At 34.4% G+C, this 27,800-nt stretch overlaps 2 protein-coding genes across 2 annotated transcripts; one reads left to right on the forward strand and one right to left on the reverse strand.

The window, feature by feature from the left end:
- Window positions 1-969: 969 nt before the first annotated feature.
- On the reverse strand, window positions 970-5,268 carry LOC140980579 (sulfite exporter TauE/SafE family protein 3-like). The gene is made up of 13 exons (XM_073446487.1): window positions 5,113-5,268; window positions 4,722-5,032; window positions 3,919-4,078; window positions 3,395-3,595; window positions 3,256-3,320; window positions 3,111-3,138; window positions 2,939-3,024; window positions 2,780-2,866; window positions 2,614-2,664; window positions 2,300-2,521; window positions 1,765-1,858; window positions 1,527-1,667; window positions 970-1,311 (listed from the first exon to the last, which is right to left on the reverse strand). Exons 2-13 carry the CDS (start codon window positions 4,947-4,949, stop codon window positions 1,226-1,228), a joined length of 1,449 nt encoding a protein of 482 aa, XP_073302588.1. The 5' UTR covers window positions 4,950-5,032; window positions 5,113-5,268; the 3' UTR covers window positions 970-1,225.
- A 20,622-nt stretch (window positions 5,269-25,890) lies between these two features.
- LOC140980858 (uncharacterized) lies at window positions 25,891-26,586 on the forward strand. Its single transcript, XM_073446928.1, has one exon. It carries the CDS (start codon window positions 25,891-25,893, stop codon window positions 26,584-26,586), a length of 696 nt encoding a protein of 231 aa, XP_073303029.1.
- The last annotated feature ends 1,214 nt before the right edge of the window (window positions 26,587-27,800 follow it).

Below are 27,800 nucleotides of genomic sequence, written 5' to 3' on the forward strand. Positions count from 1 at the left end.
TTTTTAGCACATTAATTCGTCAATTTTGATCTTCGTTCACTAAATTTAATTAGCTATTTTGGTCCAACTATTGACATAGCGCAGAACATGATCATTATTTTCCGACCTCAAGTTATTAATTTTTGGTGCAATATCAGCATTTTCAATGTTAAATCAACATTTTCCTATGACATGTAAACATTCATGAAAAAATATATTTAAAAGGAAAAATAAATAAAGTTCACAAAAAATTTTATGAGACCGTGTGCATTTCAATTTTGTTAGACAAATCTCCTACCCAATTCGACCCATTAAAACATTATTTTTTATACCAAATGTATTATTTTTCACTCTAGGTATGAAACAGGTCGACCAGTCTTACGTATATAAATTCGTTAAACCGTATCACAGAAGACCTACTAATCAGAGTTAATGCAACAAAAACCCAAAAAAAAAAAAAATTGAACACCTCATACCAAAATCCAAAATGAGACAAGTTATCTATAAAAAAAAGTTATTTTCCATAAACATTATAAGAATGAGTAATGAAAAAATTTTCCCTTCCAAATCAAAATCTTTTCTCTATGCGCAATTATTTTAGCTAAATAATTTTAGTTGTTCTTGCTATATTACTATTCATCATCCACTTTGAGGATAGCTGTCCAGGACCTACTGCGTAAGGCAGTCCTTCAGATTCAGTAACGCAGCATGTGGATATTTATTGAGTTGAACTGCAAATATAAAATCCATTTTATAAAAAATACTTTATTCGACAAGAAACTGCAAATATGATCTATTGACTTAAATAATTTTTAGATGGCAGCAAAAACAAGTTGATGGAATGCAACTTGATGAATTTGACCGCCATGTCCGCTGCTTATGTGTGCACCTGAAACCATGGCGTTTGGTCCGATATGCAGTGTATCCTCAACAAGAGGGATAAATATGAAACATCTTTGTAATATTTGCGTGAAACATCTGAGATATCGCGAGAACCGGGGAGCTTATCTTAAGACGCTGATGATTTTATATATAGCTAACAAGAGTTGTTCTTAGGAACACATACTCCACGAGATCAAATAGGTACACTTACAGAAGAGACAAAAATTGTCCTCAGACAGTTTCAATGTTACATTGAATCTGGTAAAAAAAATTAAATGAAATTCCGCCTCTAGTCCGTTTCCAACAGAGTATTTGAACAAGTGCGAAGGTAAGGAGTAAGAATTCATAGCTGAGATCTTTTATCTCACGCATCATACTTGCAGAGGTTCTCAAAGCCCATGTATTCGTCGTGCTGAATCTTTCCAATCATGTTCGAAATGCCAACCCCACCTGTTTTAACCCGGAGAGAAAGCTCATCAATCAAGAAAATATCCGGCATGCCGAAAATCTTATCATAGTTGGATATTTGTATGAGGCCATCAAAAGTCAGTTTGGTTACATAAGTACTACAGCTAACCAAAGGTGTCTAAAACTAAATGACCTTTGAGATGGATTTTTAATATGCTACAAGAGGTAAACATATTCTCTATGCAAAACGTACTCACCTAGAGAGATGGCGCTCACAAAGATCGTGAAAGCTAGAATGAAGATGATAATGGACGCCCTTCCCAATATAATGATCATTCTTCTAACGACATGTTGCCCGACAAATGCAGCAACAGTTGCAACCGCAACAAAGTACAGAGCTGCCATGGAGAACAGCAAAACATTTAAAAAGAAAAGTTCCAAAATTTTTTTACCAACAATATGAAACGAATGCATTTAGTGTCGATATTCACTGACCATAAGGAACCGGAAAACGATTTAAGAGGTAATATTCAACCACCGACATTGACGAGGAGAACATCATGGCAAAAGTAGCTGTGGCACTTGAAACCTAAATGGGAATGACGATATACATTAGAGCCTCGAATCATAATTTGCCAAGAATTAGCAAGAAGCAATTGCCATGAGTTGTTTTTCTCTACTTCTACAAAAAAATAAATGATAAAACAAAACATGTTCACTCGTATATATACATGATTTGAAATAGCTATCTGTTACATAGTATGAATTGTTTGCATTTTAACAAATGGAGTAACAGCGTGATTGATTATCAAACTATTAGTCAAATAGGATCAATTTTTTAACTTTCATCACATGAATCCTGAAATTCAAAAATACGACGACTTCCTCCAGGCTCTAATGCTTCGCAAATTATCAGTCACGCTTGCCATGCAAAAACATTGCAGACACTTCTCCTAGTATACATGGTGGATAAAGAGGAAATTAGGTATACAGGTCGAATACAAGATTGCTATCAAGAATTGGAACAAACCTGTGGAGCAATACCCAACTCCAAAAATAGTGGACCCATGATAAATCCACCTCCAAGACCTAGTAGACCACCTACAACACCAGCCAGGACACCAAAGAAGCCATAAGTAGTCAGTTGGAGCACTGTAAAATTGGTACCCGAGTCCCCCTTGGATTCAATTTTTCGCCATCCCTTATGTAGGCTGAGAGCTTCATAACCAGATACACCAAACGACACAGGGATCTGGAAAGGAATCTCAAGGAGATGATTTGTAAGGGACAAAATACAGAAATTTCTTTACATTGCCTATTAATTTGGTAATCACACTAACAAACCTGCATCAAGTTCACCACCCAGTATATTGCTGAACAAGTAGATGTATAATTCTGTAGCAGCAATTCAAGACAGTAAGTTAACTTGGTCGCACAAGTTCAAAGAAACTATAAATTTGCCAAAAACAAAAAACGAAATGGTAGTAAAAGGTTAAAACAAATTCCAAACCTTAACCAATTGAAGTACAAGAAATGCAATCCAAACAAACACAAGAAGCCCGAACTCCTTCCAGCAAACATTCTCAAGAATGCCAACCTGAAACATCAAGATATATAACTACGGGACTTTGGTTTTTTCGATTATTTGATACTTGGAGAAACTTCTCACATCGATTTCTGATGAATCTTTGGCATCCTTATCTGTAACGGGGCGACCAGGAAGAAGCTTATATTCTGCTTCATCTTTACCATTGCCTAACAATATAGAAACATAAATGCTTTAATAATTAAGTGAACTGAGAAAGACAAAAAGGAAAAGGACATGGAATCAATCAACCCACCATTTGATTCTAATCGCTTTGCATCCTCCTGCAACAAGAAACAAAGGACAATTAATTATTTGAACTTTCATACTAGTTGGAGCATATAATTTTTGACACCCAAAAATAACAAATCATGGGCATAGTAAATCATGTTTACAGTCACCTTCTTCAAGATAGTTTCTTTCTTCCATGTTTCAACGCCTTTAAGAAAAGCCCTAGTCGATGTCGCTGAAATCGGCAGATAAAGTAAGGAGACAGAAAAAGGATTGTAACATGTAAAAATTAATAAACCAAATTATTACTTATGAAGAGAATGATTAGAAGAACGGTGACCATCCAATCCGCAAATAACACATTGAAAGTAACTCCAATACTTATTCCCAGCATGAGCATTGGTTGGATAAGAACAGCTAAGTCATAATCAATGATGGGCATGTCAATGGTAGGATGCCTAAGTTTAAGATTGTAATAAACAGTTGATACGGAAGCACCCATGATCATACCTGTTGTACAAGAAAACAAATTCATCATTTTCATACATATAATAATTTACTTGTCAAACACACAATCAACAAGACCACAAGATTATCGTCACCGATCTTGGAATTTGAACTGAACATTTAACTTATTTTGAAACGATCTTCTTAAGCTGAAGATATAATTTCTTACCGGATTGCATAGGGATCTAATACTTTGCTTCTCGCATTTAAATCACTTAAATAACATGATCCTTACATAAAATCAAAAGGTTTTAACATTGTTGCTTAAAAACAAATCAAGAACATGCACATTGACTGCAGGGCTATCAAATATGTTTCTGACTCACATTTTGAAATAGCAGTTGATGATTTTGGATCAAATCCAATAATAAGACTAAGCATAGGAACATATATGCCCCCACCACCAACACCACCGACGCTCCCGAAGGCAGCTCCAAAGAATCCAATAATGGAACCAACAACAATTTGCCAATTGAATTCCAAATCCTGTGGATCACAATCCGATAATAAATTCAAATGCATCATAATATGATTTCGTTCATGGATTTTCACAAGCCAAGTACAATTCCAATTCTGTACATCTGTCGAACTAGGGAAAAAGCTATACTCTGGTACCATCAACAGGGCCTACTATGTGTCATAGAATGCTAGAAAAAAGGGAGGTAAAGAGATAGGTAGAGGTGGCCAATTTCATATATTTTGAGGCGCAAAACTCGTATGTTAAGAATTAGACATAAAATTTTACTTGGTAGTCTCACTTCCCTTCTTGATCCTCCTCTGGGGTGACCAAACTTCAATGCACAGTTCCATACTTTATGCAATTACCATAAATTCAAGATGGATACATATTACTTTACATGTTGATAAAGCTTATCCACAGCAGACTGACATAAAAAATTTATGCTGGCGATCCAAATACAAATAGATGGTAAGTTAACGAGTCTTTAAATTGCTGCGTCGACAAAAACCAACTCCTCCTCGCAATAGCCATAAATACTTGTAAAATATCGAATCTTCAAAGTCAGCATACATAAAGTTAAGATCAAAATAAAATTTCAAATCAAGAATAAAAAACTGCATTTAATCGTGATGCCTCAACACTAAACTGGAATCTGTGATCTTGACTCACCGGCCAAACATGCTGGTAACCTGGTGAATCTGATTGCCATAGGAAATTCGCAACAGCAGTCAACAGACCTGAGTCTGAATCACGAACCGAACTCCCAGTTCCATTATACGGCAAAGATTCTCTCTTTAAGCTTCTCTCAGCAGAAACAAAGATTGATGCCAACAGAAAGCTCCACAAGACAGTTAAAAAGGGTATAAACGCATTCCATTTACTTTGATTTCCCGCCATCAGAAAAATTCCCAAAATCCCACCTATGAAGAAACAAGATCCTCACTTTTTTACACACTCCCACTTCGATTCGAAAAGGGTCCCTGTATAGTCAGCTAATCTGTGAGGCAGGGTGAAAAAACAAAATCTAAAAGAAGATCTTTGAAGGGACCATATTCCTTACAACGGAACAAATGGGAGCGTAGGCTGCGTCAGCGTGGTTAAAAAATAAGGATTGGGAGAGGACATGGAAATGAAAACGAATTTGGAAAAAGGAGAGACCGCCCGGAAATTGTCGTAGGGGAGAGAACGTTTGAGATGGTTGCATTGTAGGTGGAAATGCAAAATTTCATGCCGAGGAGGGCCCACACAAGAGTTGAAAAAAATAGATTTGGTAAAAATTAAATAAATCAAATTAAAAGATTACAAAGATAGTATATATCGTCTGACGTATCTTAATATGTGAGATGGGTCAATCCTACCTATATTCACAATAAAAAATAATACTCTTAGCATAAAAAGTAATACTCTTCATGGATAATCCAAATAAAAGATCCGTCTCACAAATACGACCCGTGAGACCGTCTCACACAAGTTTTTTCATATCTCACATATCACATATCAATTAAATGAAATAAATCTTTGATCGATTCGATTTATAAAAATTATTATTTTTATATAAAAATAAATATTTTTATTTTAAATATAGATTAAATCGATCAATATAACAAAAAGACTTTTTTACTCGGACAATGCTTGTTAAAATTTATTTAATATAAGAAAAGTTGAGTTCAAATGGTGAAATGCTGCGTAGTTTTTGTTCTTTTACTTGTCGTAAATGTGTTACATCGGGATGCAATATTTTTTGTTTTAAATTTTAGAGAGAAACATTAATGTATATAAATTCAATGAAAGCTTAGCTGAAAATTATAATTTAATATTGTGTGTGTGTGTGTGTATATATATATACATGTATATAATATTGATCAATTTGCAAGTTGGGCGAGCTTAACTGGATAACATGAAAACTCAATAAATGCAAAAAATTAATGACACGGACCAATTGTGTGTCGTTTGGTTGATGAAATGTTCTCGTCCGTCGTCCTCGATATGTTTCCAATGTGTTCAGTTCATCTTTATATACTAATTCATGTTTTCATAATCGAACTAATGATCAAATTGATATATCTTAAAAAAAACAATCCAATCGATCGAATCGATTTAATCAGACGATCGGACCATATATATAATGAATAATATATTTTAAAATATGTAAATATATACATTTATTAAAGTTTAAAAACTAAATAACTATATACATATATTAAAAACTCCTATTAGAGTTATATATTTTTCAAACAAAAATAATATGTTAAATAAACTCTAAGATTGCTAAACTAATATTTTTAACAAGTTCAAATTTCAAATAATTATGTATATATATGAAGAAATATTAAATTTAATATTTTAAAAATAAGAAAATTAATTTTTCAAGAAAAATACGGTTCAATATCGGTTCGACCGATTCTTGATAGGTTCTGACTGATAAAATAGTTTTTAGACTATGCTTGGACTGGATGTGTGATCTCTTTCTCGATCGAACCGACCATCAATCTAATTTCGAAAACACTGAAAAAATTATGAATTGTACATGTAAGAATAATTAATATTTTCATTAATTGAAGTAATTATGGACCCTAACAATAGGTTTAACTTAAATGTCTCGTAGAGCATTTTAGGTTGATTAATTACATAAATTTAATTATTTAACTGACCCAAGAACGGACCCATGTCCATTTGTTAGGGTCCATAATTACTTAACTGACCCATGTCCATTTGATCGTGAGTGTGAAATTGGATGGCGGATCAATATTATTTTTAATCATCTTATTGTAATAAAACCAAGATTAATTATTGGTTTATTTAATAAATTATGCTCCATATGCTAAATCTTAGATGGGGCTAAATCTTAGATGGGATCCAAGAACGATTATTGGATCATATTATTTTTAATCATCTTATTGTAATAAAACGAAGATTAATTATTGGTTTATTTAATAAATTATGCTCCATATGCTAAATCTTAGATGGGATCCAAGAACGAATATCCAATAATCGTTCTTGGATCCCATCTAAGATTTAGCATATGGAGCATAATTTATTAAATAAACCAATAATTAATCTTCGTTTTATTACAATAAGATGATTAAAAATAATATTGTTCATTATTGGATATGTAATTTATTATTCTCAAAAATAGATTTGGTTTTAAAATTTCAAATATATATGTGATTATTTAAATAATCATTGTGAACCCGATGGACAGGGACACCAGTCACACCACTTTATAATTATTGACTTCAACTCAAGCTCACATTATGCCCAAAAATTAATTTATCATTATATACTTATGTACCCATTTTACGATCTTTAATATATTAGTTTTGTTATTAAAAAAAACTTGATAAAACATAAGCTGTTTATCTTAGATATGAGCTCATCGGTAGCAACACTCTTGAAATCTAGGTATTTAAGCGTGAATGTTTGGAGTTCGAGTGTTAAGAAAGACAAAAGAAACTATTTTTCAGATATGATATACTCTATGAGTGACGGTGCATGGGAAAACTCGTAGAGGAGAAGACCACGTACGGAGAAAGCCGGTTTATGAGATAAGGTGTCAGAGAGAGCTCCAGATCGAGATAGCTCATGATCGTTACACTTGAAATGTAAATTATTGTATGTTTTTAAACATTGAAGCTGTCACTAATAAGTTTTTCATAAAACGACAAATATTCGATTCGATCATTAAGATGGCAACTTATCTTAAACCACCCCCAACTCAATAGACATACATATTGCTTAAGTGCATGCTTAGTTGGAAGGAATGACATAATTGGAATGAGAATGTTCATTCCAACGAGAATGACTATTCATATACTCATGAATAGGTAGGTCATTTCATCTATTTTAGATGTGAATAGTCATTCTCACTTTCAATTCTTATTTATTTTAAAAAAATTAACTTATTTAATTTAACTAACTTAAATCTATACATTAATCATAATGATAACAACAAAAACATGATAATAAATAACTGATGATAATAAATAATTAAGTACTTTTATTTTTATTAATATTATATAATACAAAATTATTATTATATTAGCAATAATAAAATAATGTATATTTATGATGATAATTTAATAATAATACTAATATTAATAATTAAAAAAAATAAGTCAATAATCATGATAATAATATTAATTTATAAACGTATAATAAAAATAAAAGACATAAATATTTATTTGATAATAGTTATTATAACATTTTATTGAAGGATAGTTATTTTATCAAATAAAATAAAAATAATATAGTCTTATCATATAGTCAATTTAAAAATAATTAACAGAACATTAATAATAAATTATTTATTATTTTAACAGTAATAATAATTCTTGACCAATTTATTTTTTTAATTTTTAATTAAAAATATTTGANCAATATACAAATTAAAAAATAATTAATAACTTATAATCCAATTGTTAATTAAGCTTATATTTTAAACCACACAAATTCGATTGATATACTAGCTAGCTAGACAAAAATATTTGTATTATTGCTAATATAATTGTTATTGTGGGGCTCCAATCGCACCTCGTTCGTATCACGACATTTAATCGAAAAAGAGAAAATTTATGTTTCATCGGGTGTAATCGGTGGAGTAATTGCCATTAAATAACCGAAAAATCTATTCTCAGTTTTTGTTTTGTATAAGATGATCATATATTATTCCACTTTAAAACAAAAAATACGTAGTTCACCAATATTTTTTTATTTTACAATGACACGATCGACTGATCATCTTGTACAATCATAATTATTTCGATATAACATAGACTAATGTGAATTTCCCATGGAAAGAATACTTGTCCTATTTTGTGGAGTAATTGTTTTACTTGATGTTCAACACGAGGACCCCTTCCCAATATATCCATCCAACTCATAATAATTTAATAATACTCAATACACTTCACTTTTTAGTAATAAAATAAAATTAAAATACAGGTTAATTAAATATTCATATAAAAAATTGGATACGTGCATTACATGATAAAAACCACGTAAACAATTTGTTTTAAAATAATAATATTATATTGTGATATTTTGTAGATACGTACGCGGATCTCATATATATTGTTATGCAAAAAATTTCAATTTCATATTTTCGCGTTTCGAATTCTACGATGATTTCGTTTTTAAGTGGTGTTGTCTTACATTTTTTTTGTTACTAGTACGTTTTTGTTCGATTTGATTTGATGGTAGTTCGAGATTTTGATAGTTTGAAGAGTACTCACTTCAATTTATTTAGTATAAATAAAATAGTTGAAATTATATAAATTAATTTGTCTAGAACAATGAAGATATTAAAATTTCAGATAAGTTTATGGTCGATCGTTGTCTATTATTTCTAAAACGGGAAAGAAATGGGAACTAGTTTTCATTTCTTGTGAGATAATTTTGACTAACATAAATTGAGTACTCTGAATATTTGGATAACTTTGATTAATTGTACTTTGTTGTATCATAAAAGTTACATATCTCTAAAGTATTATAATATTAAAATAGTGTTTGAAATAGCTTATTTTAAGTGTTTCTAAACTTCTAGTCAATGAAATGTTTTGAAATTGTACATCGACATTAAGAAACATTTAAAATAAGCTCTTGCAAAAACTACCTATCTACTTTGATCTTAAAATGTCATGGATTTTCTTTTGATTTTTACTAAAAATGTCCCATACTAATGGAGATATATTTCAAATGTGAGACTTTGCTTGCATTTCCATCAATTTTTTCTCACACAAAAGACCTTCATTCTTCTCATTGTATGTGCTTCCACTCAAACTCATATGTTCATCCTCCAGGTCACTCATCTCCAATGCGTTGAGACCACACGATTTACATGAAATACTTAGAGCACTGTCTGCGTCGATCTCATCATGGATTTACTGTGAGCTCTTACCTCCTTTGTTAAAATATTCGAGGATTCCACCCACATGGATCGATCTAGACTATGCCTCTGTTTCCCACAAATGACGCCACTTTATCTCGATTTTCAACATTAGGTATTTCATCCAACACTGTATTTCCCAAAAGAATGTACAAATAATTCTTTCTAACAACTCTCATGACAACCAGAGAACATCTAAGTCCTTTCACATTATCATTATCAGATTTGAAATCATGTCCATTTGATTCAAGAGTGCCTAATGATATAAGGTTTCTCTTGAGTTTATGAACATACCTAACTTGTTGCAAGATTCTATTTGCCTCATCATGCATACATAACCTGATAGTTCAAATTCCCTTCACTTTGCATGATTTGTTATTCCCAGAAGTCTGATTCCTGTAGAGATCCAAACCATGATTTTTGAAGGGCACATATGCAATGTGCAGCTTGAGTCTAGAATCCACTCATTCATTGTATCTTGTTCTGATATGGCCAGTACTTCTGCCCAGTCATACCCGTCAGAGGCTACCGATGCCTCACCATTATATTTAGTTCTTTCTTGGTCTTTTTTCTTTCGATCCGGGCAATCACATTTGAAATGCCCTTCTTTGTGGCATGGAAAACAATTACATTTGGGATGACTTTTAGATCTTGATCTGTTCATGGTGCCATTGTATTGTCTTCTCTTAGTTCTTCCTCTGGTGTTCAGGCTTTCACCTTGAACTTGATCATGTGCTTGAATTATTCTCTGTAGCTCCTTGGGTTGTACCTCTTCAAGTGTGATGGATTGCTCTCTTCCATACAAGAGAGCATCTCGAAAATTCTCATATTATCTTGGTAGAGAATTTAACAAGAACAATGTCTTGTTCTCCTCTTCCAATTTTACTTCGATATTTTAAAGTCGTCTAAGATCTTGATAAAATCGTCGATATGATCTGAGAGACCCTTCTCTTCACCAATCTTGAAAGAATATAGCCTCTATTTCATGTACAACCTGTTGGAAAGAGACTTTGGCACATACAAGTTTTCAAGCTTACTCCACATTGTAGCTGCTGTGATTTCTTTTGAGACTTCATGAAATGGTTTATCTCCCAACAATAGAATGATGGCACTTTGAGCCTTTGCCATATTAACTGATTTCTCTTTTGAAACTCTTGGAGATTACATTTTCTCCCTTCAAAGCATCGACTAACCATTTTTGAATCAAAATGGCACGCATCTTGATTCTCCATAATCCGAAGTCATTGTTTCCGGTGAACTTCTCGATGTCAAATTTCAAGGAACCTGTCTTGTTGATTTGTAAGTCAATCATGGATTCTATTCCTATAGACGTCGCCACTTATTCTGTCATGGAAGTCACGTATCTCCACAATGGTATAATATTGTCTACTTTTAACATAAACTCATTGATTTGCTTTTGGTCATTGCCCAAAAGACCTCATACTAATGTAGTCTTCTCTTTGTATTTTTAATGTGAGATTTTGGTTGATTTCTTTAACACAATTAATGCACTTACCACATTGTTCATAAAATTAAAGTATCATTAAACTACGAGTTAAAATCCGGTAAGAAGGAAAAAAATATAATGTAACATTTTCTGCAACATTCCTTGTTATATTAACAATTTAACCGTGATGCATTTGGTTTTTATTTGTGTGACATTCTCTTAAAATATGTTGAATCATAGAAAAACAAATGCAATTTCATAAACGTGGCAATCAATGGTTAAGTGTAACATTAGAATTTTTCTCAATAACAAGTGATTGTACTAGTAGTATTTCGATCAATCAAGGGTTTTTATAAGTTCGAAATCCTTTAAAGTAGTTATTTTTATATTTTACTAAACTTGTTTTAAATGTTTATTTAATATAAATTTTATTCTCTAACTAGTTTTTCTTATGTTATTCATGTGAATTTTTTATACATACGGGTATCAAAATCTTCTAAGATTGCATTTAGATTTACTCATTTAAAATTTATGATTTCAATTTTATTTTTATTGTTAAATAGTTTAAACAAAGGAAACTTTAAATTCATATCTTACTAATTTAAATTATAATTATATTAATCACAATGAATTTCAAATAATTCCAATATTCTAAAAGATTTGAAAACCATTTTGATTAGTATAGTTATTATGTAAATAAGTAGGTAATGTATTTGATTTTTTTTTCTTTTGTTTAAATTTTATAAACAATATAAATGTATTTCAAATCCATGAATTTAAAATAAATCGGGATGTCCCAGCTTACTCTCTCTTGCTACAACAATCGAGTTCCCAATTTGTGGACGTTAAAATTAAAAGGCATAATAATTTCATTGATCCATATGTTGGAATACTGTTTTCCCGCACCCAAGACGCAACAGAAGTTTAAAATTTTTTGTTTTGACGTTCAAGATGTTATTGGGTATCGTACGATTTAAATCATTCATAGGATGTTTAGATTTAATTTACTTTTGCGTTTAAGAACGTTGTATACCAAACCGGTATGGGATTAGCGGCGGTTGTTCCTTCTTGTAAATTCCTATGAGAGATCAACCAGAATCAACGTCATTTTTCGTTCTCCAATCATCAAATTCAATCTACGATCGAAGACTACACTCCTCGTATAAATCACATTGGAGATCTAAACGAAATTCCGTGTTGAGATTCAATCACCGAAATTTAGCAATTCCGACAACGGTGCATCGACGACGACAGGGCAGCGACGGTATACAACAGTGTTATGGTGGTCTAGTCCATTAGGTAGGTGGCCGAATTTGTGAGCTGGAAAGGGAGAGAAAATTAAGAGAATCTTTGTGTAGATTTTCTTAAGTTGCGTTGATTGTGTTATGTCTACTTTTGATAATATGTTTTTATAAAACACGCTCTTTCAATATTACCAGGACTTTGAATAAGGATTCTTTAGTTTTCATTATTTAAAATTTTCATTTTGTATTTTTCACTCATGAAAATACTATGTATAATTAAATAATTTCATCTCTTGATAATACATTATATAGTATAAGTAAATAACCATTATTTAGTTTTTTAATCAATTTAATTAACTAACTCTAGACTCCTATATAATATTATATATGAATCTTACATAGTAGTCACTATTAATCAATTATTATTTAATATCGCATTCTAAATTCACTAATTAAATAATTGTGAACTCATTATAACCCCAATCGACGATCGAACAACGTCGATGTGATGAAGGTACAAATCTAATTCACATAATGAAAAAAAATTCGAAGGACAATTTTTTCTGATTCATTTTTTGTATTTGTCTATTTTATAACTTGCACATGTCTTACTGTAGCTAGAGATTACTTGCACTATTAACTCATCATATGAAATAAAATATCTTCATCTGTAGGTGATATGCGAATCCCTACTACAATACATTGGCTCATATGTATTTCGAAACTACACTCAACCTCGCCACCTGATGACCCTCAATGGAGTAGGTAAACAAGTCAAAGTGCATGATCGTACGCCAAGCCTCCATGTTGTCCTGGGTCTAAGGATTGATAGTGTATAACCATAACCGCGACTAATTCATTTAATAAGTGATAACCACTTGAAAAATCCGAAATATGGTTGTTCAGTGCCTCATGGAATGAGCATCCATGTGTATGAATAAACATCTCCATCACCTTACCAATGAAACTTGACGTTTACATCACAGATGCTAGTCTCGAGTTCGAGCAATCTTTATCCTTATTTTAGAAGACATATTTGACTAGGAAGTTATTTAGAATATACAATATACTTCTTAATTAATTTCATGATTTATGTAACTAGATAGACCTCGTGATACTAAAGTATATTCAATGGCTTTACTATGCAGCTTGCATGAGTATACAGATAAAGTAAATGTAATAATTAGATAAAATCGTAAAATATTATTACAATAAAGTTTGTTTTTACATAAGAGTCAATAAATCTCAAGTCACAAGTTGGCCTGAGCACCTACTCTAACAATCCCTCACCTGCCCTATAGTCAACGACCCATAGATCTCCAAATCATTGCTTCACAATGCTTCTCAAACAATTGTTATGGCAGAGGCTTTATTAGTGGATCAGCAACAATATCTGCAGAGGTAACTCTCTCTACTGATATGTCTCATCTTCCTACAATCTCCCGGATGATTTAGAACTTTCTTAATATATGTTTGGATCGTTGATGAGAGCTCGCCTTCTTTGCTTGTGCAATGGCACCACTGTTGTCGCAGTACATCGAGACTTGATCAACATCGTTAGGAAAGACGCCCAAATCTTGGACGAAATTCCTCATCAAAACAGTCTTCTTTGTCGTAGCTGATGCAACTATGTATTCAACCTCAATGATTGTATCTGTTGCGGTGTCTTGTTTGGAGCTCTTCCAAGAGATAGCACTACCATTGAGCATGAATACAAATTTAGATGTTGATTTTGAATCATCCACATCTGATTGGAATCTAGAATCAATATAACCTTCCAATTTTAAATCTTCACTCCTATATACACGAATAAATCGTTTTTTTGAAATTATGTGTTGGGCAGTGCTAAGCAACAAGCAGCATTGCCTGCAGTCCGCTGCCCAAAACTATTGCGGGCAACGTCAAAATTTTTTTCCTGGAAATCAAATTTTCTAGGCTATTCAATATTTTGAAATATTTTCCTAAGCGGTTAGAAATATAATACAAAACGATTTAAAACAATAAACAAGGAATCATATGATAGAAAGAATCTAGGCTCTTATACCACTATTGGAGTACAGTTTTCTCGCACTCAAGAAGCAGCGAAAGTTTAAAATTTTGTGTTTTGACAATAAAACTTCCTTGGGAATCATATGATTAAATTAAACATTTATATGACATCTAGATGTGAAGGATCGAGTGTGCTAGTGCCTTCGAAGGCATTTCGAACACTATATTCTCCAATAAGCAGCAATAGCCCGTGTTCTAAGAATATGAACACCGATTGATTAAATCGAGTTTGGTTTAAAAATCAAATGGAGGAAACTCGATGTAATCCTTCGTGAAGAAGACTGTTATTAGAAAACATTTAAACTTATGTAAACTGAATAACTGAGAAAGACTAAATTAGATTTTGCATTCTTCAATTCAGTTATGGTGGCAACTGAACTGACGAATTTTCTACTGACCAAAACAATTTGAAAACAACAGTTAATCAGTTAAATACACAAGATATGTTTATGGATGTTCGGAGACTTCAACTGCTCCTATGTCACCCCTTTTACCACCACCGGTAGGATCCACTTGAAGACTTTGATTTATACAACACTTTTGTACAAACCCACTAAACTAAGACTTACACTACTGCCTAAACTGAACTCCTAGCTACGACTGAAGGAAGCACCTTCCAGACAACACTTCTTTAACGTCTATGTGTCAAAAACTACATACACAAGTTTAACGTATTTGTGCAAGACGGTATTTGGGTGGTTGAGAGATTTTGTGTATGAGAACTGAACAAGGATGTTCTCACACACTGAGGGATATAGGCTTCTATACTAAGCTGATAACACGTTGAAGTATCCATCTGGACTGATTGCTTCTGAAAGCTGATTTTCAATATGCGTGCCCTTTCTTTTCTCTCTTATTTTTTGTTGTTGTTATGGTCTTGTTCCTTCTGTATTGAGTCCTCACTGATCTTCTCTTTATATAGGCGAGAAAAATTGATCGTACAGAAAGACTCAATAATTGTATCCGTTGCATCTTGGATTTGTTTCTTGGACTTTGTGTCTCGACTTTACGACTGCCCTTGAGAAACGTTTGTCTTTAATGCTCTGATGCAACGTCCATTATTGTCCTTTAACTGGACAAAAGCTTTGTACCTTTACGCACAGCTGAAATCTACTGAAATATTTTTCTTCATCTACAACTGAAAGATTCTGACTGATGCTTTGGACTTGTCAGCTGAACTGATCTTCAGTTGGGCTGGTGGAATCAGTTGACTCGTCAGTTGAACTGATTTCACTCACGTTCAGTTGGATTGATCAGCTGGGTATCTTCATCAGTTGAACACTCCGAAGGGGAGGCCAGGCTTCTGAGGTTCTTCTGCTGAACCACCTATCAACTGGACAATTAGCTGGACTGCTCAATTGATGTAACAGTTAGACTGATTCAGTTTGAACGATCAGTTAGATCTTCAGTTTGCGATGTAAATAGCTCGTGATGGATCTTAGTTTCTGCAAACTAAGGTAGATTTTTAGTAACACAAATTAACAAGTTTTGTTAACATCAAAATCAAGATTGCGAACTTGAAAAGTTCCAACAAGATGTTTACCTTTGCGTTCTAAACACTGAACACCAAACTATTCTGGATTTTAAACGGATATAGCTCTTCTTGTAAATCTATACTAATGATCTACTCGATTTACCACTGTTCTTCAATCTTTTAATCAAGTCCACGATCGAAGAGTGTGTCCCTTGTATATATCGCTTTAGAGATCTATGCGAAATTTTGCGGTGAGTGTGATTGCTAGAATTTTGCCACTCCAGCGGTGGTGCGGCGGTTTCACGGTGCAGTCGGCTACGCACGGTGGGGCGATTTTTCTTGTAGAGGAGAGAAAAGAGATAGACTTGGGACCTTTGATTATTTTAACTCTCAAGTTGTGTGTTCTATGTTATTAACTTTTGGTAACATTCTCTCTTGATCCTATCAGGATTCTTCTTGAATCAAAATTCTACTCGAATTAGGATTTTATGATTTTCATTATTTAAAATTTTCATATTGTATTTTTTATTTTTGAAATACCTGGTATAATTAAATAATTATAACTCCATTATATATTATGATTAAATAACCATGATTTAATTAATTACTTAATCAAATAATTAATTATAGAATCTTTAGAATATTCAATAGGAATTTTGTATATAATTGTCACTTCTACTCAATTATTATTTAGTTAGCATATTCTAATCACTAATTAAATAATGTGAACTCATTATAATTCCGATCGATTGTTAAACAACATCGACGTATCAAGGGTACAAATCTCGTTCATATAATGAAAACAAAAATTCGAAGGACAAAATTTTAAACTAATTCATTTTTTGAAGCTGCCTATTTTGTGAACTTTTTTACTAAATTTGACAGTTGCACACTCCTAAATCAATTAGCTGTTAAGCTAACATTAACAACTTTAAATAATGAAATTTACTCATAATTCTTTTATAAGCAATAGTTTGGTCTCCATCAAACTACAGTCATCAAATTCAACTCCTTGAATTTGACTATCTCAATGAGAACACAAAATCCAATGCTGATATGATCTTCAATGGTTCAAAGATACAACTAGTGGTGGGTTCACTCAACTCATGTGATTCGAAATAACATTTGTTTCTTATTTGAGCTTAACTTTGTTTGCCAAATTGTGTGCATCAATTCTTTGATCATAAGAATGTCAGCACTCAAATCTGATAGCATTCATCGGATCATGGTAAGAGCGTCCAGTAGTTTCTTTCCATATTCCCCTATGTATCACTAATAGTCCCTACAAGAACCAATAGTTTGTGGTTAGAGTACAATATGTTCCCTTCACTCATATATCTTCATCGAATCTGCAATTATTGGTATATCGGATAATGCAAAAGAATTTTATAACAATGTGATATATTTTTTAGCAATAATCATGACATCAGATGTGCAACTAGAGAACCACATTCTCTAAAGCACATATCTTATTCTGACCAGATATTCTTTGCACTATTAACTATCATATCACATAGGATATCAACACCTACAAACGAGCGGTGAATCACTGACTACAAAGAATTGACTCCTACATATTTTGGAGCTACACCCAATCTCGACACTTGATGACTCTCCTGGAGTCGGAAAACGAGTCAAAATGTAGTTCTAGTACGTAGAGCCTCCATGTTCTTCCAGATCTAAGGATTAATGATGTACAACCATAACAGCGGACTATTCTATTGGATAAGTGATTACCACTTTGAAAATTTGTTGGAGGATTGTTAAATGATCCATCTCATAATCACCCATATGTGAATTAACATATCCATGTCCTTATCAATTAAACGTGACATTTACACAACAGATGTTAATCTCGATGTCAAACGACGATGATTCTTATTTTAGGCCGCTGAATCGACTAGAAACATATGTAAAATATACTGTACACGAGTGATGAATTTCATGATCAGCTTTGAGAAATTGATATCATAGTATTTATATTATATTCAAAGTCTTTATCTTTGCAGCTTGCATGAGTATATATATAAATTAAATGTCATAAATGGATAAAATTCATAAAATATTATTTTAAAAAAAGATTGTTTTTACATTAAAGTTAAGCTTGTCGAACACCTACTCTAATACTATGAGCACCACATCTCCCTCATCAGCGGATAATGGTAGGACTGCCATCATTATATCCATAATGCACCGTGGAGTTGGAGTCACCAAGAGAACAAGAATCACCAGCGGTAGAAGTAGATCGGAACTCTCACCAAGGAGAGAATAACGATGCTCTCATTTTAGAAAAAGAAAAAAAAATTGGGAGCTAGTTGTTATTNATACACACACATTTAATAACTATTAGAACATGCAAGGTGTCTGGTATAAATGTATATTATACAAAAAGTTTTAAAAAGATCATCACTATTAATTAATATGTCATGTATAATATTATAATCGATAAAGTTTTGCATGATCGATCAACGAAAACATTAAAGTCCAAGATCACTCACATGCAAGAACAAGACAAAATATGTGCCACGAGACCACCAACATATAGCCACGATGGATTATTTTGAGATAAGAGTATCAGTTTATTCTCAGTTATCCCAAAATATTTCCAACTTTTAAACTGCCAACCAAATTTTATATTTGAGCTGGGAGGAGTTTTTTACGTTTGAGTTTTGAATCCGATATCTCGTCCTAAATTTGCATTTTGTTATCAAATAGAAGGTAAGTCATCGATTATGTTGACATATATGTTTGTCTGCTCTTCATTGCAATCCTCTCATTTGAGGTTTAACTTAATGTTGTCCAAGCCTTGGATCAATTATGAATTCCAGAGATACATTCAAAACTTTTAAAATTTGACATTTTAGATTTTAGAAATTGATATGAAGGCAATCATCAATCAAGATTTATGTTTTTTCCTTTTGTGGTTACCAATGTTTCATAAATTGGGTTATTTATATGGACTGGGCTTGACTGGGGAAAAAGTTAATTTGGGCTAAGAATAAGACTAGACCCATAGTTCTAAATTCTAACACTGGACTATCTATGAAAGTCTTCATAGTTGGAGGGCAGGGCACACAACAAAATTATTTTTATAAATATCTTAAACAAATTATGTACATAATCTTTCTGAGTAAGTTTCACGGATCTTTATTAATATGACGAGTCAAACATGCCCATATTTATAATTAAAAAATAATACTTTTTTTTATAGGTGATTCAAATAGAAGATTTTCTCACAAAATTGATCCATAAGACCGTCTCAAAAAATTTTATGTTTTTATTCAACTCAAACTACTATGATCTAGACATTCCATTCCTCAATATTTAGCACAATTAAATATAGAAATCTATCTATATAGTGTCTTCAAGATATGACCATTAGTTATTAAAGATAAAGAAAGACTTATCTTATTGTATCTTATATTATTGCTTACAACAAAATAAGAAATTCAAGATAGGGTAAATACACACTGGAATAAATTCGACTCGTAAACGAATTTTTTTTTACGACAATTGTAGAGTATATCCAAGATTCATTCATATTTTACGATATCTAAATCACTGTTTTTTTCGTAAGATGAGATGATAAATTGAAAAATAAATATAGAAATGAGTTTCAGTTGTACGTGACATGTGTCAATTCGATTTCATGTATCATATCTGAATGGCAAATCTTTGGTGAAGATTCCATGTTTTTGTAAACTTGGAAATGAGCACATTGGTTTAAAAGTTTGACATAAATTGAAGATTCCCCAATTCCCACAGAGCTGTCTAAATCAAAATTCTTTAAAATAATAATAATAATGAAAGCATGTAGGAACCATTTCCATTACCATGTTTTTTCTGTACAAGGAAAAAGGCTCCAAGCAAAAGGGGCAGATATTGAGAGATAAGTATCTCCAACATTGGGCAATGAATAAAGTCACTCTTGCAAAGATAGATTTTCCACCATTTGCCAGGCTGACTTTGCATCAAACATAACACTAACAAATCCAGTAGAGAATATTTTCATGGTCGATCGGCTCGATTTTTCCTTCTTCTAATATACGTATTAATTCGTCTGTGTCGAGAATATTATTATTGAATATTGGTGTACTGCAGATATTTATTTTTATCTTAATTTAATATGTCAGGCCAAAATTTCTAAATTTTGAGTTGGTATATGCATATAGCCACTACAGAACATGAGGATGGTGAGTGCGCAGTACTTATATTATCATGATGAAATTTGTTGGTTGGGTTTATAAAGTTGTGGCACAAACATACATGCAATATGTGCTCTTTTGCACTTTAAGAATCTAGTGGAGCATGTGTAGTGAAGACAAAAGGGTGGAAAAAAGCGTCGGCCCCTCTCAAATATTCCTTCCAACACACAGAGATGGGTGAAAATCTCATCTCTGATAATTTGGTAGTCGATGAAGATTGCATGATGAGTCATTTTCATTGGCTTGCATGCAAGTCTTGCCCTTTTCTTGCATGTTATGCTATGAGTAAAGAAGCTCCAATATCTTCTTCACCACCCAAAGACATTGGAATTTGGTGGGCCAATAGTCACTACTTACTAACCACCAAGAGACAGGAGTGAATACCAGTGTCCCTTCGCACGCCATACATATTAAAAATAAAAAATCAGTGTTAGAACAATGGGTTTAATGATTGATGAATAAGGAAAAAAATTACTAAAATGGGTTTAATGACATTTTTATTAAACAAAAAATAAAATATTTTGTAATTTGAGGGAAAAAAAATATTTTTGGTTTATAAAAAACCAGATCATGACATCAAAGTTATTATATATATATTATTGATTGAGAGATTCGTATTTGTGTTCTTATATACTTGTGTACTTGTGGTTTTGGATATTTATTATGTTGACAAATTTTAGTATTAATCAGCTATCTTCGCTTCTTTTTTTTTTTTTTGGCAATTTTGGTAATTTTACAGATGTGAAGCTAACATGAAATCGATGTGTCGCATATGTGTGTAGTACCACATCAATACTTCTACGTGAAAATGACTTAACTTGCTATAAATTGAAAGATACATGACTAACATTCAATTTTGATAACATACTGAAGTTGTAAATAGACTAACATACAAGATGCAAATAACAATTTATATAGTTCATTATTTTTCAGATAATACCTATTCGGATATTAATTAAATGTTCCCCGTCCTCATTTGTGTTTTTTGTTTTTGGGATCACCACAAGAAATCCGTCTTCGATATGTGATTTATGAAAATCACAGAAATAAATTTGTAATTTTCAAACTGCATTATATAAATAGGGTAGTAGATCTTAGTGCTCTTTGGTGGGCTTTGGGTCCAAAATTAGCGGCACTTGTACTAATTTTCATCAACTTTTGCTCAATTGTTGTGTTAAATTCACTCTTGATTCTTACACCCAAAAAAAATTAAAGAAAAATCACTTTAGATTCATTCCTAAAAAAACAACGGGAAATTGGCCTTTAGTCCCCAGCCGTCGATTTTTTTTTTTTGTGTTTAGTCCCTGGGTACTTTTTTAGTACCACATTTCCACATGAAGTGTACCACATTTCCACATGAATTATACCACATTTTGTATGACATAGTACCACAATTTTGTGGGTAGGGAGTGAACCCAAAGAAATATTTTGATTGGAGATTTTTCACCAACTTCCCCAAAAAACAAACTTTTGGTTCGTCCTTTCATTCGAAAGCTAAATGAAGTGATCTTATTAATAATTTTCTTGCCATTTATTAGATATTATAATTTTGAGCTTATTCTTCACATGGAACTTAAATCTCGAATTGCGTAAAAAGACTCTTATATATTTGGTTAATCGATATATATGTATTATTTTTGTTATATTGTTTATCAATTGTGCTCACATGTGTGTGCACCAATGAGTCATTGTGAGAACCGATTTTTCCCATATGATTAAACAATTGTTAGGAAATTTAAGAGTTGAGGATATTCTTTTTGGATTATTGTGTTAAAATAAGGGATGTATATTGGAGAATATGTTATGGAAAATCTTTAATGTCAAGATATTATTACATGCACTTGTACAAGCCTAATTTCGAAATTTTGGAGGAGGAATTTTACAAGATTTGGGATATCATACATGTAGAGGAATTAATGTTAAATCTTACTAGAGATTTTCGAAATTTCCCTATAATATATGACTGGTTGTTGTGATAGGTAGATTCTTGATTACTTGGAAACAAATAATCAAAGATTGCTCAAAAGAATCCTCCCCACCTAGCAACACAATTTCGAATCAGTAGAGGGCAAGGAGATCAAGGAATAAATCTCACCAATTTGGTAGCTGAATTTTCGATTTTAGATGACATACTTAGCCACATCCCTCTCCCCTATAAATAGTCCATCAACACCTAGCATTCCTACACTAATTTTCGAAAATCTCTTGCTGCTTATTTTCGAAATTCAGCAACTTCTACATAGCCGAAACTCTGTCCAAAAATCGTCCCAAAGTTAGCCTAAAAATCGAAGCCGAAGTGCCGCCAAGTGTAGAGCAAGAAACAATCCATCCCCGAAGCCGAGCCACCACGATTTTTTTTAGCATCAATTATACTGTAAGTGGGCTTGTTTTTAAAATTTAAATTTCGGTTTTATGCATATTAAATTTTCGGTTTTTGGTTTTAAAATTCGGTCGAGCTCTGTCTCCCGTCTATACGTTTTTTTTATGAAATTTTGGTACGTTTTTTTTTTGTGTTGACACTGTGAGGATTCCCTGAAAATGGGTGGAATTCCAACATATGGCTCTTCACGGAGGGATTGAACCGTTTTATGGCCTCGCCCCCTGAGAGGATTAAAACTTAGGGACTGACGTCAGTAAACCGTTAAAGGTGAAAAATCGCAGTGTTATTATGTTATGATAGGATGTTACGATTATGAAAAACATGATGTATGTATATGTTATTTTCGAAAATGTTGTAAAATTTTCATGTTGTATTCGATATCCCCCACTTGCTGAGTATTTCCCAAAATACTCATCTCCCTTACTCGCCCCTCCTAGATAAGTCCGAAGAACAGGTTGAGGATGAAGAGTCTGAACAGTTTTGGGGCTGGTGATTCGCAAGATTAGTAATAGACTTTATTTCGAATTTTAAGATTTAATGAACTGTAAGACGCTTCCGCATTAATTACTATTTCGTTTGGATTTCGTTAATGTAAAGACAGTTGTTGTTACGTTTATATTATGAATTATAAACTGGTTTGGTGTAAACTATGCTACAAAGGCTTGTTGTTATCGGTCGTGTTATTGTTAAACAACGCCAGTGTCAATCCCGAGTTTCGGAGCGTGACATTTAAGTGGTATCAGAGCCGCCAGGTTCATAATCCGGTTGGGGACGAAAAATTTTCGGAAAACTTTTCGATGAGATTTCAAGAATCGGCCAATGCTATCCCCTCCGAAACGGCCCAACGAGTGATTTTCACCACTTCGTTGTGAGGTAGGGGCTGAAATCGCGAAATTCCTTCGTTTAGGCTTCCGAAACGTCGTTTTTTCCGTTTTAGAAAATATTCGTAGACCCTATAACTTTGCGTAGAAAATTCCGAATTCGATTCCGTCTATTGTTCTGGAATCCTCTCGACATATGCTTCAAACCCATGTGTCTATCTCAAAACGTTCCATTTGTGGAAAAAAAATAAAATATTTATATATTTTCGAAAATTACATGTATATTGCATATTGTCCCTCGTTCTATATTGTCTCTTTCTGATTCTGAGCATTTCCCTTTTTGATTTCAGGAAATGGCTCCATCTACTCAAATGCGACCCCGCACCCGTGCTCAAGCTGCCATTCGTATGAAGGAGCTTGCCTTTCACTTTCAGTCCCGTCAGATTCAGCGACTTAGAGCCCGACTGAGTGAGAGGAAGAGGGAGATCGAGACCTTAGCCGCTGAGAAAGAGGAGATTCATGTCCGCCTTACCCAGTCGATCTATCATGGTGAGCTAGTTAGGAGTGATAACATGGACCTCAGAGATGTCATAGAACAGTGCAAGTATCAACATGGAAAGTTACGAGATGATGTGGAGCGTTATCGCAAGGAGTTGGAGGAAGAGAAACAGCAGAATGCCAAAGGTAAGGGGAGACTGGAAAATTCAGGTGATGCCGTGAATAGCCTTGCCTATGTGAACCAACGTCTGGTCCAGCAAGTTGAAGCTCTAAAGGACCAAATCAAGCAGAAGAAACAGTACCATCTGCAGTATCAGCAGCATTGGAATGACGAGATGGACGTGGATGATGCGGAGAGATAGGAACTTAAGGCACAGGTGGCCCAGCTAACGGAAGAGAATGCCCAGCTCACCCATATGGTGGAGATACTGCAAGAGGAAGAGCCTGAGGAGGAACCGGAAGAGGAAGGACCGATAGAGATAGATGAGCCTATAGCTGCCGTAGGAGATGGAGAGATAGAGGATTGGAGTACCTTGATGACCTTTCCTTAGTACTAAGAGTTTATATTTCTATTGTTGCTATTTTATTTCAGTGTGTACGATTTGTTTCCATTCAGTACTGTTTGTTGCATTCAGTTGTTCCGTATTCAAAAAATTAATAAAAGTTATGTTTATTTATTAACTTCCGTTGTTCTAGCATAACTTATTTATTCCATCATGTCGCTATGCACAAAAAATTCTTAGAAACGTTTAATTGTAGGAAATGGCCGGTAGACCTCCAAGGCAAAATCGCAACCCCCGTTATGCAAACAACAACAATGCCAACAAAGAGGACAATGGACCACCACCTGGGTTCAGTCTTAACCAGGCCGACCTGATGGCCATAGCCACGATCGTGGCCACGACACTGCAAGGGTTAGTGAACCCGAACGCCAATCAACCACCACCACCTCCACCACAGCACCGAGTCAAGTTCCATTATGAATCACTGCGCAAGAACAAGTGTCCGACTTTCAGTGGCGCTGTCGACCCTGAAGTTAGCCAGAGTTGGCTGAAAAGTGTGGAGACTCAACTGCGACTGTTGGAAGTCCCCAAGGCACTGAAAGTGGATGTGGTTGTGCCTTTCCTGGAGGATAGAGCAGGCAAGAGGTGGGAAGCAATCTCACCAGCCATGACAGCTGCAGGACCAATCACTTGGCAGCATTTTAGAGAAGCTTTTCTGAAACAGTATTATCCAGCCGAGGTCAGACTGCAGAAACTGAGTGACTTTGAAAATTTCAGTCAATCTCCAGACATGTCATTTGTGGAATACACCTCCCAGTTCAACGCTCTAGGATCTTATGCTCCGACAATCATGGTGGATGAAGTTTTGAAATTGCACCGCTTTAAGAAGGGTTTGAACAGCAGGATTCAATCAGCCATAGCAGTCTACCAACCAACGAAATTTTCAGACTTTATGGGCGCAGCTATTCAAGCTGAAACTGATATACAGCGCAAGGAGAAGGAATTTAAAAATAAAAGGCCTATGAACAGTCAATCCTCGCATAACAGCCAGACTTTCAAGAAGCCTAACTAGTCCAGTGGACCATCTAAAGAGCCTTCGTCTGCCACTAACTACCAACCTATTAAGCCTTGCCCAACTTGCCACTTACGACACCTGGGAGAATGTCGTAGGGCCAGCGGTGTATGCTTTGGATGTGAGAAATCGGGGCACAGAATTGCAGAGTGTCCTACTGCCGCCAACCGACCAGCAGGGCTGAACAGAGGAACTGGTCCAAATGCGGGAACATGCCCTAGTAAACCAAAGGAGGACAAACCTAATGTCAAGGTCTTTGCCATGACTCAGGAAGAGGCCGACGACGCAACTGAAGTCGTGTCAGGTACCATTCTAATTCAATCAGTGCCTGATTATGTGTTATTTGACTATGGTGCCACACATTCTTTTATGTCTAAGAGGTTTGCTAAGAAGTTAGGACGTAAGCCTGATAAGCTAACTGAACCTTTTCGAATAGCCACACCTACCAGTAAGGCCATTGAAACTCACGAAATTTACCGAGATTGTAAAATCAGTATTAGTAATCAGACTTTTAGGGCCGACTTGATACAGTTGATCATGGTCGATTTCGACATCATCTTAGGAATGGATTGGTTAGCAAGAAACAGTGCGATGGTAGATTGTAAGGAAAAGAGAGTTAAACTCCGAACCCCAGATCAGGAAGAAGTCGTGTTTCATGGTAAACCCAAGGAACGGAAGCCGCTGCTTTCCGCATCTCAAGCTTGGAGAGCCATGAAATCCGTTGAAGACATTTACCTAGCAATGGTCAGTGAGATAACAGGAGAAGTCGAGCTGAAACTGGAGGACATCCCGATAGTGAGAGAGTTCCCAGATGTTTTTATAGAAGAACTCTCTGGGACAGTCCCGGATCACGAAGTGGAGTTCGAGATCAATCTGGTTCCCGGTATTGCACAATCTGAAGCACCTTACAGGATGGCACCAGTCGAACTCAAGGATCTAAAAGAACAACTCCAATAATTGCTAGATAAAAGGCAAATCTGACCGAGTGTGTTCCCGTGGGGAGCTCCGGTACTCTTCATGAAGAAGAAAGACGGGAGTATGAGATTGTGCATCGATTACAAAGAATTGAACAAGATCACAATCAAGAACAGATACCCTTTGCCTCGGATAAACGACCTGTTTGATCAGCTTAAAGGAGCCGTCGTCTTTTCTAAACTGGATCTGAGGACAGGTTACCACCAGTTGAAGGTCAGGGCGGAAGATATCCCTAAAACAGCCTTTCGAACCAGGTATGGGTATTATGAATTCACAGTGATGCCTTTTGGTCTGACAAATGCACCAACAGCATTCATGGATCTGATGAACCGAGTATTCAAGCCATTCCTGGATCAGTTCATAGTGATATTCATCGACGATATCCTCGTCTATTCTCCTGACGAGACGAGCCATGAAGAGCACCTTCACCTTGCTCTGCAAACCTTAAGAGAAAATAAGCTCTATGCTAAGTTCAGCAAGTGTAAATTCTGGCTAAGGAGTGTGTCATTTCTAGGACACGTGATCTCGAGAGAAGGAGTGTCAGTGGATCCAAGGAAGGTACAGGCAATCACAGAGTGGCCGAGACGTAAGAACGTCACCTACATCAGAAGCTTCCTTGTATTGGCAGGTTACTATCGGAAGTTTGTCTAAGGGTTCTCCTCCATAGCCGTACCACTCACGAAACTCACACAGAAGAATTCTAAATTCATCTGGAATGAAAATTGTGAGAAGAGCTTCCAGACATTAAAAGAGAAACTCGCATCCACACCAGTATTGATATTGCCCGCAGAGAATAAAGATTTCACTATCTACAGTGACGCCTCTAAAGAAGGTCTAGGATGCGTACTCATGCAAGAAGGAAGAGTGATCGCCTACGCATCAAGGCAGTTGCAACCGCACGAGCAGAACTACCCTATTCATGATCTGGAACTAGCAGCGGTTGTCTTCGCCTTAAAGATTTTGAGGCACTACCTCTATGGTGCTAAATGTGAAATCTTCACAGACCATCAGAGCCTCAAGTACTTGTTCACCCAAAAGGAGCTGAATATGAGGCAAAGGCGATGGATCGAACTTCTGAAGGACTATGACTTGTCCATAAGCTACCATCCGGGCAAAGCAAACAAAGTGGCTGATGCGCTAAGTCGGAAAGGCCCAGGAAAGGTAACTCTAGCTTCCCTCTCGGCCCAGCCATGTCT

The sequence above is a fragment of the Primulina huaijiensis genome, chromosome 7, assembly GCF_012295235.1.
Source record: "Primulina huaijiensis isolate GDHJ02 chromosome 7, ASM1229523v2, whole genome shotgun sequence".
Lineage (NCBI taxonomy): Eukaryota > Viridiplantae > Streptophyta > Magnoliopsida > Lamiales > Gesneriaceae > Primulina > Primulina huaijiensis.

Excerpts from the sequence above, each read along its gene's own strand:
- LOC140980858 (XM_073446928.1), top strand. The coding sequence starts at position 25,891 with ATGACTCAGGAAGAGGCCGACGACGCAACTGAAGTCGTGTCAGGTACC.
- LOC140980579 (XM_073446487.1), bottom strand. The coding sequence starts at position 4,949 with ATGGCGGGAAATCAAAGTAAATGGAATGCGTTTATACCCTTTTTAACT. Across the intron at positions 3,321-3,394 it reads TCTAATCATTCTCTTCATAA|CGACATCGACTAGGGCTTTT; the intron begins GTAATAATTTGG and ends TGCCGATTTCAG. Across the intron at positions 1,668-1,764 it reads TCGTTTTCCGGTTCCTTATG|CTCTGTACTTTGTTGCGGTT; the intron begins GTCAGTGAATAT and ends TCTCCATGGCAG.